The sequence below is a fragment of the Rhamphochromis longiceps genome, linkage group LG20 (genome assembly GCF_057381845.1).
Source record: "Rhamphochromis longiceps isolate RC_006_pf linkage group LG20, R_longiceps_female_GT1.1, whole genome shotgun sequence".
Lineage (NCBI taxonomy): Eukaryota > Metazoa > Chordata > Actinopteri > Cichliformes > Cichlidae > Rhamphochromis > Rhamphochromis longiceps.
This window is the reverse complement of record NC_140576.1, coordinates 13,856,422-13,877,099: the sequence shown is the minus strand read 5'-3', so window position 1 is coordinate 13,877,099 and position 20,678 is coordinate 13,856,422. Positions and strand designations below refer to the sequence as shown.

The window sequence follows — 20,678 nt, the reverse complement described above, 5'->3', positions numbered from 1 at the left end:
CCCTAAGGCATTACCCAGCATGCCATCACATAACCATAAAAAACTGCTGCATGCCCATGGCATGGTGTCATATTGCAAGCAACAGTAAAGAAATAACCAGGCTCTTCAGTTAAAAACATAAGTTAGTGAAGAGGGGGCGACCTAATAGTATTAAATAGTGTCTTTTAAACATGTATGATGTTTGATTGTAATGAATGGTTATAGTTCCTACACAAGCTCATAAAAACCTCAGTGAGGTGTGTGTGTGTGTGTGTGTGTGTGTGTGTGTGTGTGTGTGTGTGTGTGTGTGTGTGTGTGTGTGTGTGTGTGTGTGTGTGTGTGTGTGGGCATGACCCCACAAATCCCTTATGAGGGCTTCTCTAACTGTGAGGTTGCAAACGTTATTCTTTCTGTGAATGGAAAAGAGAAAATGCTGTATAGATGCCAGCCAGCCGGACAGAGATGGAAAGAGACAGGAGGAGGGGGTGAGGGGGGGTCATCCTTATCTGCTAATGCCATGAAATTCAAGACGGTGCCCCCCAGCTCGTACCCTGCACAAACACGCACGCGCAGAGCTCAGCGCACAGACACACATAGAAAAAAGCAAATGCACGAGAGAGGAACATACACATATCCTAATTTAGACAGGCATTTCCATTCAAGCACATACACACAGCATAGCAAGGGCACACACGGTTATTCTCGGGAGCTTATTGCTTTCCCCGCAAACCTTCACGAGTACTGGCTGGAGACAAAGGTAAGGACGATAAATCAAATCTAATATGGAAACTAACATACACTAGGCTTAATGTGGCTCTGTGGCCTTAGAGAGCACGCTGTCCAAGCAGAACTTTATGAATTTATGTTCAATGAGAGTGTGTCGTGATCAGTACAGACTCTAGAAATGGTAACACGTATTGGTTTGCTCTGTGCTCTGCTATAATTAAATGTCTCGCTGGTGATTCCACTGGTGTTTCCCCCCATGCCTTCAAAGATTTTCATATTGTCGTCTATAAACTACCAGGGAGTTTGAGACAGAGAGGTTTTCTGACTTTGACATTAGTCTGATATCAGACACATATCAACTTATTAAATCATAAGTTAAGTCACAGCCGGGATGATCTGGAGGTCTAAGCGCCAGGCAAACCGCCACATAAACTGATATAAAACATTTTTCTCTGGTCTTTGAAATTAAGAAACTAAAAATAAATCTTTTCCTCAGCCCAAACGCTTTTCAAAAATAGTTTCTACAGCTGTATCATTATATATTATAATATTTAAACATCCTCACAGTCATAAAACTGTGAATTTCATTATTACAAACAGCAGCTGCTCGCGCGCTACACGCGAGGGGGCGGGGCTACACTCTTACGCAGTATTTTTTTTCTCGCTTTTACTCTTTAGTTTATCCAATCAGAAAGCACCTGGTTGTGTAACCGTGGTTACCGGTACAGATGTATTATGGGATATGCACATGGCAGCGTCCAAGTGAGGGAATGCATGTCAACAGAAGGATTCTGCGCTGTATGTTCGGCGTGGTTTCGGGACCTGCAGATGAATTCAGGCGCTTTGGGAGGTTTCCGGGACTCCGTGTCGAGCATGTTTGTATTACTAATGTTTGAGTTTTGCTTTTTTTAAAAGAAGACAAACGTTTCCCTTTCTGTGCAGTCTTGTACGTTTACTCATGATAGCACTTTGTGATTTGAGACCACGTATCACACACCAGCTACTCGTCGGTCCCGAGTTTGAACTGATGATTTTAAAAACTCTCAATTAGTAATTAGTGTCATAATGAAATTTCCTGAATAAAACAGTTGAGTGAAGAGTTAAAAGAAACGATGACAGCTATTCACTCTAAAGTTTGATACTCCAAGTAAAACTAATTTATGAAATTATTGTAAACCACAGTATGATGAGAAATGAGAAACAGTGCCAACTTATCAACATAAAGGTTTTTATTAAAGCTGGTATATTAGCAGTGCATTACTGACTACCCTAGTGGTTGCTACAGATTGTTTAATACAGCTGTCAGCTCAGTTATTTGTTTAAAAGATATAAATAATAAAAATAAAAGATATTCATGGATTAAGAAAAGAAGGGGCTGTTTATTTATAGTATTTACAGTTCTCTGTTGTGCCCTTGTGTTTAATATGTTGCTTAGCTTTCCTGAAAACAGAGCATCAGTCTATCAGAAAGAGTGGAAGCTTTAACCTATTGTCTATATAGTGTCAATTCACTGCAACAGTTGCCTCTGTGAGCTGTATATTGCAAGATAATGACTCTACAATATTAGAAAGCGCCCAAAATCAGAGGCTCCCTTATACGCAGCACTTTGCGATGGCGGGAAGGAAGAATTCCATTTTAACAGGAAGTGACCTCTCGCTGAACCAGGCTCAGCCTTATGTTACGCTCAGTTGAAAGCTGAGGGGAAACAGAAGGCAAATAAAAGGAAGAGCAGAGTTTAGCTGTGATATAACCACGGCAGACCGGCAACATGTTTCTGCTTTTCAGCATTAACTTTATTTACACAATCGGTCGCTGTTTACAAACACACACGGCTGAAACTTTCCAGCTGCCAGCCGAACACTAACAACAAAACTGGAATCCAGGACCCAGCACACTTTTAACCTGACGAGGCGTGACTACGGATGCCCTGCAGGTGCGTTTGCCTCCCCTGCAGCCGACCACGCCCCGCCACATTAGTTTAACAGTGGTGGGAATGTGTAGAGCTTACATTTCTTGCTGTTCTATACACTTTATCCAAACTATATGGTGCTTTTCTCCCTTTGTGCAACTATATATGTTACTTCAGCATGCTTTCCAAATAGAGCTAGATATAACAAAGTGAAGGATCACCAATAGAAACTGTTGTCTCCTTCCATGGCAAAATATGAGAGCTAATCCTCTGTTCAGCTGATGGAAAGCATATTTGATTTGATTGGCACATCATCCTGGTGGAGTGGATGAATTCAAAAGATTGGACGCAGTTATCTCTACATTTTTAGATGGTAAAGCTGTGCCAAACTAGACCCTTACTGTCCCTATCTATTCTGTGTTCCCAGATTAAACTAACACAACCCTACTTGTCACAGCCACTGCTGTCACCATGCCTGGGGAGGATAAACCACCACAACAGGCCCGCCAGAGGAAAAAGACCAAGAAGTCCCGCTCCAAGGGAAAGAGTCCCACTGGGAGTCCTAGTGCCAGCTTGGCAAGCACTTTAGACGGGCAAGATGAGTTCATCTTCCCCCCAGTCGTGCAACCTCCACCTAAAAAGTCTACGGAGGAGAGGAAGAAAGTGCCTGTTGCCAAAGTAGAGGAAGAGACATCCATAGCCATCTGTCTTCAGGTGGTTTTTCCCTACCTGCTAGCTGGAATGGGCATGGTGATGGCTGGCATGGTGCTGGACATTGTACAGGTAAGGTCCTTAGGGTAGCTTGGAGAGTGATATCACATATTTAGAGTGGAAAAGCATGAAGTATGTTAACATAATAGTGGATATTGGGGCCTACTAGCTGACAGGTAAACCTTCAGGCTGCTCATTTGAATCCCTCATCAGATGCTGGCATCACCGCTCTCCAAGATGATTTTTTTCGGGGATGGTGTACAAAAACTATGATTAGATTTACCCCAGTGTAAATGTAGCAGCTATGTCAAAGGATACAATTATTAGACCCTCTTTAAACCCCCAGAATAAAACCTGACCATTTTTTTTCTTAGTGCCTAAAACACAGGTATAGTGGTGTCAAAAAGTGTTTGCCTCCTTCCTGATTTCCTAGTGTTCTGTATATTTGTCACACTTGAATGTTTCAGATCATCAAACACATTTTAATGTTAGACCACGATAACTCGAGTAAATACAAAATGCAGTTTTTTTTTAATGCTGATTTCACTGATTAAGGGAGAAAAGTTACCCAAAACTACCTGGTCCTGTTAAAATGGCCCCTTTTGTTAAATCATAAATTAACTGTGATTAACCACACTTTTTGGAAAGCTGAGTTCAGTTTCACTAAGCACACTTGGGCTTGATTACTGGACGTTAGTGGTGCAACGGATCACGGTTGATCCGTAATCCGAACCGATCCCACTCCACGGTTCAGCACGCACGTGATCCGAAGATTCGAAAAAGAAGAAAAAAAAAAAAGCGATAGTTATGGTCAGCGCTAGCGGTCCAAGTGGCGGAGCAGAGGAGTTTGCGGTACTTAAGCAGCCCTTTGCTGCCCAATCTGACCGGGCTAAAGCTATTACAAAAGCTATTGGGGTGTTTAGCTGCAGACAGGAGGCCGTATTCCATTGTGCTAAACAAGGGGTTTAAACTATGATGAACGTGCTTGAGCCACGCTATGATATCCCGTTGCGCGACCACTTTAGTGGAAAAATCGTTCCAAGCATGTATGAGCAGGAGAAGATTAAAGTTATGGCTGAACTGTCCCAGGCATCTTCTGTTGCCCTAACTACTACAAATGGGTGTAGCGACGGAAAGCTACGTGACCGTGACTGCTCATCATATCACAGCGGAGTGCGATATAAGGAGCAGTATGTATTATTGTAGGGTCTACCTTACAATATAAAGCACCTTGAGGCAACTGTTTTTGTGATTTGGCGCTTTATAAATAAAATTGAATTGAGTGGTAGATACAAAGACTGTACTGCCCTATATTGAACCATAAATTTTTTTGAATAATTGCGTGGAATGAGTCTTGAGTTGAATGTTTTTAACAGGCAAAAAATACTTCAATAAGTGAATAAGTAAATGTTAAATTTTTGTCTTTTTCTTTTTTTGCTGATCTGAAAATTGATCCGATCCGTGACTTAAAACCGTGATCCGATCCGAACCTTGAGATTTTTGATCCGTTGCACCACTACTGGACGTCCTGTTGAATGAAAAAATTACTTAAATAGAAACCGTCTGACAAAGTGAAGCAGGTTAAAAGACCTTAAAAAGGAACACATCATAGCACATTTCTAAGGTTTTGGGACTCCAGTGAACCACGGCGAGAGCCATTATACATAAATGGTGAAAACATGGAACAGTGGTGAAGCTTCCCAGGAGTGACTGGCTGACCAAAATGAGATAAGAGCACATCGCCGACTCATCCTGGGTGTTACAAAAGGATCCAGAAGAACATTAAAGAACTGCAGGCTTCACAGATCTAAGTTAACAGAGTATTAAACTTTTAAGTGTGACAAAATAGGAAATCGTGAAGGCGGAAAACATCAAAATTTGTCTCCCTTCATTTTACATATAAAGTACTTCATAAGTAAGTGTTTATTGTACAGGGAAGTTATTTTCACATTGTCTGACATGTAATGTACAACAGAATATTAAGGCGTCTCTTAGCAGACAGTAAATCTATGCACACAGTGGCAGGCTGTTTTCCGGTAAGGAAAGATCTCTGACAGATTTAAGAGCTAGGAGACCAGAGGCACAGCAAAACACGTCAGTAATGACCCAGATGGTTACTCTCTCACGTTAAACGTGTTAACGTAAGGAGAGAGAGCGTCACAATAATGAAAAACTGGACAGTACACAGAGACTTTATGGTATTGAATAAATAACAACATGAGCGACATAGTGACTCATCTGCACCGGTTAGAACAGGTTGTTCGTCTAAGTGTGTATTTTTGTTTGTTTTTGTTACAGGTGGTGGGACTGTGTGTATGCTTCTGTGTACTTGTTACCTTGAAATAGTCTTCTGGCTCAGAGCAATAAAGCCATCTTCTTCTGACTTAAGTATCTCTGATCATGTTAACATGGTGTACACTGGGCCAGTAATGTCAGAAGTTATAAACTGACTGGATGGGCAAAATAGCCTTTTGAGTGAGTTGAATGCACCCCAGGGCATAGCTGCTGCTGTCCCTGGTGAATATGTTGATACTATTACATCTTCAGTAGCATGTAACAGTGTAGATCAATAGTTAAGAGATAGCAGCCGGTGTGTGGGCTAATATTATTACATGTTGTATGTGCATCAAACATAATGTCCTACCCAAATGTATGAGATCCACGTCGCACAATGTGATTTGCAGTGAACTTAGAAGACTACTATAACTTAATAGTACCCCTCTTTATAGTTACAGTGTATAAAATCTTTCTGCGCTAGATATCAGTGTATTGCAGTTCTGTTTTCTTACCTCTCCCAATTCAAGTGCATAATCCTTGCTACATTGGCTCCTGTAGGACAAACATGTTTTAGTTAGCTAAGAGAGATCAAAACATTCCACTATGTTCAAAAACCTAACATCATGTTTTAGGGTACATTATATCATAACTGCCACGACTACACAACAGCTTATGCCTATAATCGAGATTTTTCCTTTCTGTGGAAGGCAATCAGACCTCTGTTTATCTCAGCTGTCAATGCTGGGTGAGAAGCATCCATGTGTAGCTGTAAAACTGTAAAAGGAGTTCAATACAGGCGAGTCAGTCAGTAAAGCTCACCTCTGACTGATGACAGCCATACTAAGGTGAGCTGTTGAAGATATCCTGATAGATAGTTTTAGTTTGTGCTAGTGAATCTAACGTGGATTTAACATTGTTAGACTCGTACAGTTAGGGAATAAACGTTCGTAGAATGTGAGAATGTAATCAAAATGTTTATCAGAGGAAAAGTGTGATTTTTATGACACTTGAATCTAACATTAGCTGGCATAATGTTACCTTAAAATCAGCTGTTGTTGTTCACCCGGCTCGTTGTCAACTCTCCAGAGACAGGAAAGTCGCATGTCTGATCTACTGGCAATATGTCACTGCAACAGTATTGGGAATAAATAAGCATGTTTATGCAAGTTTTCATGTCTTAGAGTGTGAGTTCTGTTTAGGAGATTAATCTTGAGGTGAGGAGGAAGAGGATGAAGATTTATTTAGTTGCAAGTGGTGTTATCTCTTTGATGAAGGGGGTCCATTCTCAGATGATAAAACAAGTTCTCTTCTAGTCCCCATTTGGCATACTACATACATGGCCTGTCTCTACCATTTATGTAAAACACCATTAGTTGGAAGAAAATGATGACTTCCAGAAACTGCAAACTCACTCCTATATATTATTAATAGATTCATTACATGTTTATGAGAATGCAGTTTATTTGAAAATGTAGTTACACACTGCTGTACATGTACATAGACTATAGGATACTTTTTTTTTTCTATTAAATGACCTCAAAAATTTGTGACTATACCTTTAACCTTCCCATCAGTTCTTAATTAAATGTCAGTAATATCCTTGGTCAAAATACCTCAAGAATATAACTGACTGATGGCTCTGTTTTCTACACAATGGTATAGAATCATACTGTAGGATACAGTATAGGAATATAAGGTGGGAATAGTGAGATAGTACATTTAATAATGAGTTTGAGCTAGTCGTGTCTGTCCTGTGCCAGGTGTCCCTGGCTTATAGTCTGCAGCCATCTGAGCTGAGGGAAATCAGACACACTGCTGTCTGCTCTATGATGAGCTGGTCTCTCTCTTCCCCTCTGTCCTCCACTGATAAGCATACGTCTGTCCTCATATGGCTACTTCCCTTTACTCCATCTGTAGCTCATCAGTATTTCTTCCCACTCTGCAGTCTACAGTATCAGTTTCCCTCCTGCATCAGATGGAAGATTAGTCATGAGCTTGGCTGGGAGCTGTGTCTCAAAGCACAGCGGACGCACAAGGACGTGGAGAGTAGCCGATCTAAAATGTCGATAAAGACAGCAACACTACACTATCAGCAAAAACGATTGTTACTGTGGCCTGTGATGGTAGCTATTGTCTAAACAATCACATCCTGTTGGCCTGTCTTTCAATTACATCCAACATGCAATTTGTTGGGGTCTTGTTCACAACTGACGGGAGAGGGGAATGGGTGACTGACAGATGGATTGGTGCTGCGCCTGCAGTGATGTCTGTCGCTGTAAAGAGAGAACGAGGCGTAAAAGCAAAGCTCCCGATTGTCTGGCTGATCTACGTCCCCACTCTCACCTATGAGGGGACAAGCAGTGGAAATGAGCGTTCTCCAAAGGGTGGCTGGCCTCTCTCTTAGAGATGGGGTGAGGAGTTCGGCCGTCCGAGAGGAGCTCAGAGTAGAGCCGCTGCTCCTCCACATCGAAAGGAGCCAGCTGAAGTGGTTCGGGCTTCTACAAGGATGCGTCCTATATGCCTCCTCGGTAAGGTGTTCTGGCCTGGTCCCACTGGGAGGAGGCCCTAGGGCCAAGACACATTGAAAAGATTATATCTCTTGGCTGGCGTAGGAATGCCTTGACGTTGCCCCAGATAACCTGGAGGAGGTGGTCAGGGAGAGGGAGGTCTACCGCCACGACCCGGCCCTGGATAAGCGGAAGAAGATGAATAGATGGATGGACAGACGAAGGCAGTGCCATTTGTGTCAGCTTCTCTTTGTTCTGTTGGTTGGCTTCCAAATTAGAGCTCTATAAAAGCTCGCTCCATAAAATGTGAAATTAGATCGTCCATACATTAGACTATTGCAAACATGCAATATTTGACTTCTTTAAATTACAGTTATGGTGGTTAAATGAGACTTAAATGTTAGTTGGACAGGCTCCCAGAAACTGTTATAGTTATAAATTCTTTGAATACTTGAAGCAAACAAATGGGCCAGTGATGCATCAATCGTGTTGATATCTAGCAGCATTTAGGCTAAGAGTTTACCATTAGCAGTCATTACAAGTCTTACCCAGTGTCCCCTGCTGTGTAAGTGCAAGTGTCTTTTATCTTCACTGAAACACTGAAACCCATCCCACTGCTGTTTTAGTTTTCACTGTAATTCAAAGGGCTGGACCGAAAATAAATGAAACGGCAGCCAATGTCTGAAGGAAAACTTTGAAAGACCTTCACAAAGCCTGGAGAACTATTGCTTAAGACGACCTTAAAAAATAAGTGTTTAGAATAGAATAGAATAGAATAGAATTCAACTTTATTGTCATTGCACATGCACAGGTACAGGGCAACGAAATGCAGTTTGCATCCATCCAGAAGTGCTTTAGTGATATAGATATATTACAATATATATTAGCAATAATATAGATATGTGAGTATATTACAGAAATGGGTCTATTATGGTATGTTATAATGTACACGGTATGAAGTATGTTGTGAATATTCTATAACTATAAGTATGTACAGGCTGTAGTGAGTACAAGCTATGTACAGGATATGAACAGGATATAAATATGAAAAACTATACAGAATATGAAATAAATAACTTTACAGAATCTGGGATATACAGCTATACAGAAATGGGAACTATGCAAGTTGTAAACAGTTGTAGGATTAAAGATTATCGAATGTACAGAATGATTATTTACACAGAGCTATACAGTAGTGCAGTTAAGATAAGTGAGGGTGTAGATAGTTTCTACAGAGGCTATATAAAGTGCTAGTGGTTGTGAGTGGTGGTTCACTCCATGTTATTATTGTGTTTGAGGGTACAGTTGTCCATTGTGGGTGTGTGTATGTTCAGTCCATGAGTTTAACGTGGGTCAGATGTTTGGCTCCTTGGAAGCAAAATATAAAGAAATGGGGCTCAAGACTTTTGCAAAGTAATGTACATCCTGTAAGAAGAATTATAAGCTTTTTACATTTTTGCTGCTAATCAGTTGCCTTGCTTGTCAAATCAACCTCAGCAGTTTCCAGAAGAAACACATCAGTGTTATTACACAATGTCGAAGTGATCTGAGACTATAGCGACTGCAATTTATTTAATTCTATTTAGCCAATCCAAAACCTTATTTCTTGTATTCAAATGATGTAATCTTATTTTTAATGTGGCACTTTATAGATTTTACATGTAAAGTTTTTTTTACATGTCATTAATTAATATATTGTGTATGAAAACATTTTCTTTTCTTTTTTTGTGAACAGTATGCATTGAGAGGAATGATTTTTAGTTTAAGACCTGAAAGATGCCTGGAAATCAGTAGTTGTACAGTATGTTTGTTTGCTCTTAAATACGGTGTTCCAAAACGATTATAGCAGCTAGAACAGAGGTAAAAGTGGAAGGAAAAGATGGAGGGAAAGAATGAGTCACGATACAGAGATATGGAAACGACTGAAAGAGGGATGTGAAATGCAGCAAGACTGTTCGACGTAGAACGATGGATGCCATACGCGGGAGGGAGGGAGGATAAGAGGCAGACACGCAGCAAAAAATAGCTTAGAGGGAGAGTGCGTGGCAGAAAGCCGGTCGTTTCTCTGGTGAGTTTGCACAGGGCAGACAGCCCTGCCTCTTTCTGTGCTACGTCACAGCAGAGCTGAGTGAGCAGGACTACCCTGATGCTGAAAGGAGGAGAGGAACACTTTAGTCTGCTCAAGTGGTACTGTGTGCTGCATCTCATCTGTGGATCTCCTATTGACATCACAGAGCTCACCTCGCCAAATAAGAGATTAGGCTCGTATATCAAAGATATAAAGTCTTCCTCCTGCTTCTAAACTCTCAAGACCTTTTGGACTGTTCTTCATCTTTTTGCTCCTGTCACTCATTCAGCTGTCACTCCGAGCTCTGGGTTCACAAGATACAGCTGTGCCTTTTACACTGGAGGTCAAGTAGATTTAAAGCTGGATCTTATCAACTGAGGACTCCAACAAACAAGAAACTCAACCAGAGGATTTATTTGATTCTAGAGTTGTTCAGGACAACTGGAGGACCACTGAATAGCTCAGCATTAATTTACTGGCATAAACCAGTCTTATTTTTAATGTTAGTTTTTGCAGGTTGCCGGGTAAACTTAAGACTTTGACTGCAGATGTGGATCATCTGTGCTTGTGGAACATTTTGACTGATGAATCAGAAATCGTGTTAATGATTGTTTTCCCCAGAGGTGCCGGCAAATGGATACCTCATCACTGCTGACTCACCATTGGTCCAAAGATGCCATGCTCCAGCTCCCTCAAGTTGGAGTTAAAGCTTTTAAACGTGATTCTGCCTGGGAAAACATCATTGATTGGAAGGAATGAAAACATGACGAATGTCTCTCTTGCTTGAATAGATATCGGATCTCCAGTTTGGTTCAAAGGGATGCTGAATGTTTATCTTGTGTACTGCCAAGAATGATGCAAGAAGTAGCTGTCATCTTTGGGTCATCCCTTGAGAGCAGAACATATATATGCTCCCAAATGCTGCCTCTCATTTCTTCAGGAAGAGCCTTAGGAACTGCTTGAAACATTTCCCCTGTTTTAAACCAAGGACAAACTCATTGATTATTTTCATCTTTGGTATTTCACTTCCTTACTTTATTTTGACCCCTCAGACCTTTTTTATTTTTAATCAGAGTTTTTTTTTTCCTTTGGAATGAAGTTACACTTACCATGGTATAACTAAACATCAAACTAAGTGCTTTGATTAATCTCCTGTACAACATGGTTGTGACTCGTCTGGAGTTGGAGCTACGCTACCAAGGCAAGAAGTTACGTGGCGTGACCTGGAAGCTGACTCGATCAGAACATGGTTTCCTACCAGAGAGCTCTTGGCTCATTGGGGCGCAGGCTATCGTACCATACCTCATATCAGGACTTGGAATGGTCTCCGCGGGTATCGTTATGGACCTTATACAAGTAATTATCCAAGAATAATGTGAATAGATGTGTAGAGTTGGGTACCATCGGAAGTATTTTGATTATCGTGTCATGATTGTTGCTCAAGGGCACCACCTTCACGTCATACTTCCCTCTTTCTATAAAGAGGTGATCTTTCGTAGGTTAACCTGAAAGTGGTGTTGTATTGGAGTAGGTGGAATAACTTTTGAATATCAAAGAGATCAAAGAATATTTGAGCAAGCTCCCTACTTCACTAATTTCGATTCCCAGTGCTGAAAAACAAGCAGTGAAATTTGAGACCCAGTCCTGTTAATGGATGTTTGGGAGAAATGGACTGACCTCACTTATAGATTCTGATTGTGGGATGTTGTGGAAAGGTGGGTGGGTATTTGCATACCGAGTACAGACACGTATTGACAGCTGTTGCTATGAAGAATAGATAAACGGTCTAGTCGGAGAAAAAGACCTTTTTGTTTTCCTGCCCCTCAGGTATTCACAAGCTTGAATTAGTTCAGACTAATGCTGGCCTTAGTTAAATATAAGATATTTGTCTCAGCTACCTTTTTTGTGACTTGACCTGCTTTCTGAACTCAGTCCGTGTTGTTGAGAGCCTTAAAAGAAAAACCCTGAACTGGTTAAACAAGAAATGCGTGTGTTGTGATTGCACATGTGTGCACAGCTCTGCCGGTTCACTGTTGACAGTGCTTTTTTCTGATTAACAGATGGAGTCTTGTGTTACATCCACCTTTCTGAGCTTTCTAAATCAGATTTAGACCAGAGAGAGAGACGAGAGCCTTGGGATTGCATTGAACAGTTAATTCAATAAGTGGTTTGGAGATGAGAGAGAGAAAAAGAAGGCCAGAGAGGGAGATGACTTTGTATATACACTGCATCTCCCTTGAAATTGTCACAAAGTTCTTTACTTAAAAAGGTAAAAACAAAAGTAAAGGGCTTATGTCATCCAGGTCATAGTAATTTAATGATGAGAGGTGAAACATCTTCAAGAAACTTAAAGAAGGCCAGTCACTTTTCTTTCCAAAGTAAAAAACCTTGTCACAGTTGAAGTGTTCCTCATGCATTGCTTTGAAGCTGATGGGTAGTAGTTCTGGTTACCTAGGTAACCCTCCAGTGTATTCACTGCCCTGTCATATGTCCATCCCTGGTATTCTGTACTGTTATGGGAATTCCCCTCAGTCATTCTATGTTCAGACTTGGAACGTACCAACTTTGCATCACCAGCATTTTGCAGCATAAATAAAGAATGGTTCAGGGTCACCTGATCCAGACACATAACTGGTATGGCAGTCCATTCTCCCTGCAGCACGGACTACACTGCCCATGAGGCTACATTCTTTAGGGCGATGCCTGTAACACTCTGCCTATTGCCTTCATATTAAATATTTTTTTAATAATATTTTTTTTAAATATTCCTTCACGTCATTATGCGGGCTGCAAGTAGGGGTGACATGGGCCATGAGATTGACACACAGGCATTAGAACCTCTTAATTGGTGTTTTGTTTGGGTTTCCACCGGCGTGGAATTACCAAAAATAGAAAGAGCATAGTCTAACATATGAAACAGGAAAAGACCGCCGTGTAATCCATTCATTTCAACAAATAATAATAATAATAATACATTTTATTTGAGGGCGCCTTTCAAAAACCCAAGGTCACCTTACAAAAGAACAACATTAATAAAAGAAGCAATAGTCATAAAATAAGTTAAAATTGCAAAGCAGAACTTGACAACAGGTAAAATCAGCACCAAAGCGAATAAGCCAGTTTGAACAGATGTGTTTTGAGCTGTGACTTAAATGCGGGAAGAGAGTCCATATTTCTTATGGCTGGAGGAAGAGAGTTCCAGAGCCGAGGAGCAGAGCGACTGAAGGCTCTGTTCCCCATAGTGGTAAGACGTGCGGACGGAACAGTAAGATGAATAGCAGATGAGGATCGGAGAGGGCGGGAAACACTGGTGATATGGAGCAGGTCACACAAATAGGAAGGAGCAGATTTATGGATATACTTGTACGTGAGAAGTACGATTTTAAAGTTTATCCTGGCTTCTATGGGCAACCAGTGAAGCTGCTGAAGAACTGGGGTAATATGAGCTCTTGACGGAGTTCGAGTTATGACACGAGCTGCAGAATTTTGAAGAAGTTGGAGTTTGTGAAGGGACCTTTTAGGGAGACCAAATAAGAGGGAATTGCAGTAATCAATGCGGGACGTAATAAGACTATGGACAAGGATGGCAGCAGCATGGGAAGGCAAGGCAAGGCAAGGCAAATTTATTTGTATAGCACAATTCAACAACAAGGTGATTCAAAGTGCTTTACAGAGACATTAGAAACAAAAACAAATAAAAAGCATGATTTAAAATTGATTAAAACAAGCAAACAAACTAACTAACTAAACACACACATTTCACACCTGTTCACGCGATCTGAACCCTTATCGTAAGGGGAGCTACCAGTCCTTCTGTGGACGAGCTACTTTCTATTTTAAATTCCCTGAATTTAAAATACTCTCTAGACCCAGTCTAGACCCAGTTGGGGAGCTACCCAGAGCTCTAATCCCACACCTGTTCGCGCGATCTGAACCCTTATCGTAAGGGGAGCTACCAGTCCTTCTGTGGACGAGCTACTTTCTATTTTAAATTCCCTGAATTTAAAATACTCTCTAGACCCAGTCTAGACCCAGTTGGGGAGCTACCCAGAGCTCTAATCCCACACCTGTTCGCGCGATCTGAGCCCTTATCGTAAGGGGAGCTACCAGTCCTTCTGTGGACGAGCTACTTTCTATTTTAAATTCCCTGAATTTAAGGGAAGTAAGGAAGGGGCGGAGTTGGTTAATATTACGTAAGTGGAAGTATGCAGACCGGGTTATGTAATTAATGTGGGACTGGAATGAGAGAGTATTATCAAGTATGACACCCAAACTCTTAACCTGAGGGAAGGGAAGGGTGGGGGAACGTTCAATGTTAATGGGAAAACTTGGGATTTGGTTAAGATAGAGGCTGTGCCAATGAGTAAAACTTCAGTTTTATTACTTAGTTTAAGAAAATTGGAGGAGAACCAGGATCTAATCTCGATAAGACAGTTTGAGAGGGAGGGAGGTGGGAGGGATGAATTGGGGTTAGAAGAAATGTAGAGCTGGGTGTCATCGGCATAACGGTGAAAATGTATATTATATTTTCGGAATATATGACCAAGATGGAGCATGTAAATAATGAATAAAAGGGGCCCTAATACTGAACCCTGGGGCACACCAGCAGAAACAGGATGGAGACTTGAAGAATGGGATTTAAATTGGATAAACTGAGTGCGGTCTGAGAGATAGGAGGTGAACTAGTTGGAATAACAGAAGCCTTTTTCAGTGATTCAGGAACGATTCCAGTGTTCAGGGAGGAATGGATAATACTGGTTATGAGAGGAGCTAACGAGGGAAGACAGGCTTTAACTAACAGAGTGGGAAGAGGGTCAAGGTGACTGGTGGATGATTTAGATTTTATAATAAGATTAGATACATCAGATTACAAAGTAACTGTAATCTGAATACCACCTTTTTAAACAGTAACTGTAATGGAATACAGTTACTCATATTTTGTATTTTAAATACGTAACGCCGGTACATGTATTCCATTACTCCCCAACACTGCAGATAGTTCATAATAATACCCCCAGAAATACATGTGCAACAGAATCGGTCACAAAAAAACCCACACCTGAGCTTCCTCCTTTTTGTCACTGCGGGCTCTTTAAAAATACAGACTGTACTTTTTAAAATGTCACTATTGTTTTTAAAACCCAGTTTGTCATTAATGGTCACAGTGGTGAGGGGACCAGAAAAACTATAGAGTACAACATTAATAACAAAACATGAGCAACCAGACTTTTAATGTAATGAAGCAAACTTAACACATTACAAATCCCCAGCAAATATTTGGCTTGAGACCTGGCTTGTAATTGGCTAAAAGAAGTGTATTTGTTACACAGAGATACTGTTAGTAAAGGAAAAACCTGTTATTATAGACCGAGCATAAAATACTGAATTCTTCTTGAGTGTAAAATTTTCTGAAAATATCATTTTTGTGTGTCTGAAGTACCTGAATCAGTCAGCGACAGCACCAACATTAGAAAGTCCCTGGAAGTCTACAGTAGCACTGAGCTGGCTTATGTTGGCTTTTGTCCCATCACACTCGCACTCACAGTCAAGCAGCAGTATTATAGCAGAAGTGGGACATGTCCCAAGATAGCCTCTGTGTATGACAGACGTCAGCCAGATTTAGCAATCCAGAACCTGAGAGGAATTGGTATGAATAGAGATGCACTCACACCAGCACACACACTCCTCTACCATTGACAAGACTGACATTCAGTTCTCTTATTCCCTTGTTTGGATCCATTCACCTTCATCACCTGTTCACTATTGTTTAAATAGGTCAGGAGGCAGAAATGATCCAATTGGTTGCAAACACTAGAGAGTGCAGAATATTTAAAAGAGCAATAGTTAGCACGTTCATAATGGTTAAAAAACATTTAAAAATGTGTTCGGGTCGTTCTTGTATGTGACAAACCACTGGCTCTGGTTAACTAAGCTAGCTAACTGGCACACAGTAATCAGTAACTGATGGGTTAATTAATATTTGTGTTCCAGGTGTTGGAAACAGGAGAGATAATGAATTACTGCTCATCAATATGTAGCTCCATTTGTAGGGTTCAGAACATCATGGAAATGATTCATAACCTTTAAGAATGGAAAGGGCATGATATTTAGATTGACCTGTACCGAAATGACAAAGTGTGAAGAAGGCATGTCATAAACATACTTCATCACTTATGGAACAAGTCAGAGGCAGTGATGGACATGCATAACTTCCAGTGGAACTGGGTTTCTGACATTTGATATGACAGCCAGAGAATTCAGAGGAATATAAAAAAAAAAAAAAAAGCTCTGCTAGAACAGGGTCAGTCAAATAAAGGTTAAATTCATTCTTATATTAAGTCTTGTCACTGCGCTTTCTTTGTAAATACTGACAACACATATCAAAATCCTGCAATAATAAATCTAATAGGCACTAGGTTATTACTCACAAATCCCGAAACCCCAACATTCAGACGACCCCTTTGATCAAGTACTTGGCAACAGCAGGAAAGAAAAACTCCCTTTTAACAGAAAGAAAACTCTGGCAGAACCAGGCTCAGGGAGGGGCAGACCTCTGCTGGTACCTGTTGGGAGTGAGGAGAAAGAGAAGAGGATAAAGGAAAGAATAGAAAGATATAAGCTATATAAGCATTTTCTAAAAGGAAGGTTTGAAGCCTAATCTTAAAAGTAGAGTAGGTGTCTGTCTCCTGAATCCAAACGAGGAGCTAGTTCCACAGAATCGAGGCCTGAAAGCTGAAATCTCTGCTCTCAGACTGCAGGTTTACTTTTGGTTCTCAGAGTTTCTAAAAGTAGAATTGGAGGAAAAGTGCTGTATTAGAATATTGTGGTACTATAAGTTATTTAAGATGTGATGGGGACCGATTGGTTTGGATGTTGCGTCTGAGAAGAAAGAATTAAAATAAACTTCTGGATATTTTTTGTGCTTATTGTGCTCTGTCCTTTGAACCCAGTCCTCTGTAAAAGCCTCGTACCACAGAGAGACAACCATTCAAGCTTAATCATACTCCTTGCTGCCAATTTAGAATCTGTTGGCTCCATGTAACTCTGAATTCAAGTTGACTTTAGGCTCTGCAAGGTTTATTATAGGAATGCGATCCCCACTATATATATATGAGCTAAAGATTTATACACTGAACAAAAATATAAACGCAACACTTTTGTTTTTGCTCCTATTCCCCATGGGATGGACGTAGAGACCTAAAATTCATTCCAGATACACAATATAACCATCCCTCCCAAACAGTGGTCACAAATCAGTCCAAATGTGTGGTAGTGGGCACATCTGCTATATTGAGATAATCCATCCCACCTCACAGGTGTGCCACATCAGGATGCTGATCTGACATCATGAGTAGTGCACAGGTGTACCTCAGACTGCCCAAAACAAAAGGCCACCCTGGAATGTGCAGTTTTGTCTCACAGCAAAATGCCACAGATGCCACAAGCAATGAGGGAGCGTGCAATTGGCATGCTGACAGCAGGAATGTCAACCAGATCTGTCGCCCGTGCATTGAATGTTCATTTCTCAACCATAAGCCGTCTCCACAGGCGTTTCAGAGAATATGGCAGCACATCCAACCGGCCTCACAACCGCAGACCTCGTGTAACCACACCAGCCCAGGACCTCCACATCCAGCAGGTTCACCTCGAAGATCGTCTGAGACCAGCCACCCAGACAGCTGCTGGAACAATTGGTTTGCACAACCAAACAATTTCTGCACAAACTGTCAGAAACCGTCTCAGGGACGCTCAACTGCATGCCTGTCGTCCTCATCGGGGTCTTGACCTGACTCCAGCTCGTCGCCGTAGCAGACTTGTGTGGGCAAATGCTCACATTCAATGGCGTCTGGCACGTTGGAGAGGTGTGCGCTTCACGGATGAATCATGGTTCACATTGTTCAGGGCAGATGGCAGCTGAGAATGTCCCAGTTCTTGCATGGCCAGCATACTCACCGGACATGTCACGCATTGAGCATGTTCGGGATGTGCTTGACGTATACGGCGTATACGACAGCGTGTACCAGTTCCCACGAATATCCAACAACCTTGCACAGCCATTGAAGTGGAGTGGACCAACATTCCACAGGCCACAAGTGACAATCTGATAGACTCCATGCGACGATGTGTTGCACTGCATGAGGCAAATGGTGGTCACACCAGATACTGACCGGTTCTGGGTCCCCAGACCCCCAATAGCGCAAAAAACTGCACATTCCAGGGTGGCCTTTTGTTGTGGGCAGTCTGAGGTACACCTGTGCACTACTCATGATGTCAGATCAGCATCCTGATGTGGCACACCTGTGAGGTGGGATGGATTATCTCAATATAGCAGATGTGCCCACTACCACACATTTGGACTGATTTGTGACCACTGTTTGGGAGGGATGGTTATATTGTGTATCTGGAATGAATTTTAGGTCTCTACGTCCATCCCATGGGGAATGGGAGCAAAAACAAAAGTGTTGCGTTTATATTTTTGTTCAGTGTAGTTTCATGGTTCCCACACTGTGGCTCCGAGTACATCTGAAGTTTAAAAGCAAGAAAGAGAAATTCTATAACTTCTCTGTTTTCTTCAACATGCCATCCAGGATCAGCTGAGTCAGCTAGTTAAGAAGCTCATGTAGGTGGTTGTACACCTGCATAGGTTATTTCTCCCCTCTGACGGGAGCTATATTTGTTGCAGAAATTAATCTTTTGAAGTTCACACAAGGATGTATTTGCTATAAAACAATAGAGTCTTCACTGAGCACAAGCTGTTTTTTTAAACATGCTAGCAATAAATAATATATTATATCTAGCTCCTGTTATATTATATTTTATAATTGACTATGTCACCTATTTAACAAAACGTCTTATCAAACTTTTACTGACCTACTTTGTCAGTCCCCTCCACTCTTCCTTCCTTCCCTCCCTACGTGGCTGTCACATCTTCACATCATTCTGCTCTTTGTAGCTGTGTTCTTGTATAATCGCATTTATTTAAAGATCTAAACCATCATGAGGCGGACTCTGTGAACTGCACGTGTTCTAAACCCAGTGAAGCTGCACGGTATGGCGTGGCGGCGAATGCTCAAAGGAGTGGAAACAGAAAGTAGGCTACTGGGTTAGTCTAGAATATCTGATTGTCTTTCGTAATTCCATAAAGAAGTTTAATCAGGTGCAGTTGTTTTTATAATGGGAATATGTCAGGCATAATTAGTAGGAATGTTTGCTTTGGTTTTGTATTTTTTGCACTGCTCTGTAATTGTTTATTCAGTATCTCATTACACAATGTGTGTGTTCCAGCACTGGGAGGTGTTTAAGGTGATCACAGAAGTTTTCATCCTGGTTCCAGCTCTGGTTGGACTCAAAGGAAACCTGGAGATGACCTTGGCTGCTCGCCTCTCTACCGCTGTAAGAAAGTCTAAGGGTTATGTTATAAATTATCTTATGTTATCTGTGGTATGAGCATAAATCGAATTGAACATTTAACCTCATAATCCCCTCATCCTCTAGCTCAGAGTAGCTCCTCAGAAATACAATGCCTCTATAACATCTACAGTGGCTTGCAAAAGTATTCAGCCCCCTTGAACTTTCCCACATTTTGTCACATTACAGCCACAAACATGAATCAATTTTATTGGAATTCCACGTGAAAGGCCAACACAAAGTGGTGGACACGTGAGAAGTGGAATGAAAATCATACATGATTCCAAACATTTTTTACAAATAAATAACTGCAAAGCGGGGTGTGCGTAATTATTCAGCCCCCTGAGTCAATACTTTGTAGAACCACCTTTTGCTGAAATTACAGCTGCCAGTCTTTTAGGGTCTGTCTCTACCAGCTTTGCACATCTAGAGACTGAAATCCTTGCCCATTCTTCTTTGCAAAACAGCTCCAGCTCAGTCAGATTAGATGGACAGCGTTTGTGAACAGCAGTTTTCAGATCTTGCCACAGATTCTCGATTGGATTTAGAGCTGACTGGGCCGTTCTAACACATGGATATGTTTTGTTTTAAACCATTCCATTGTTGCCCTGGCTTTATGTTTAGGGTCGTTGTCCTGCTGGAAGGTGAACCTCCGCCCCAGTCTCAAGTCTTTTGCAGACTCCAAGAGGTTTTCTTCCAAGATTGCCCTGTATTTGGCTCCATCCATCTTCCCATCAACTCTGACCAGCTTCCCTGTCCCTGCTGAAGAGAAGCACCCCCAGAGCATGATGCACCATATTTGACAGTGGGGATGGTGTGTTCAGAGTGATGTGCAGTGTTAGTTTTCTGCCACACAGCGTTTTGCATTTTGGCCAAAAAGTTCCATTTTGGTCTCATCTGACCAGAGCACCTTCTTCCACATGTTTGCTGTGTGCCCCACATGGCTTGTGGCAAACTGCAAACGGGACTTTTTATGGTTTGCTGTTAACAATGGCTTTCTTCTTGCCACTCTTCCATAAAGGCCAACTTTGTGCAGTGCACGACTAATAGTTGTCCTATGGACAGATTCCCCCACCTGAGCTGTAGATCTCTG

The 20,678-nt window shown here is 41.4% G+C and overlaps 1 protein-coding gene across 6 annotated transcripts in view; it reads left to right on the top strand.

The window, feature by feature from the left end:
- The first annotated feature begins 581 nt into the window (after positions 1–581).
- The window catches only part of LOC146645068 (solute carrier family 41 member 1-like), a 42,077-nt gene continuing 21,980 nt past the window's right edge, over positions 582–20,678 (top strand). Inside the window, exons 1-3 of one of the 6 annotated variants that reach the window (XM_085394884.1) lie at positions 582–736; positions 3,042–3,397; positions 19,463–19,570. In XM_085394884.1, coding sequence (XP_085251010.1) covers positions 3,086–3,397; positions 19,463–19,570 — 420 coding nt within the window. In that variant the 5' untranslated portion in view covers positions 582–736; positions 3,042–3,085. Of the gene's footprint in view, positions 737–1,442; positions 1,581–1,621; positions 2,639–3,041; positions 3,398–19,462; positions 19,571–20,678 lie in introns of those variants that run through there. The other 5 variants (XM_085394887.1, XM_085394883.1, XM_085394886.1 and 2 more) reach the window with 5 other exon arrangements.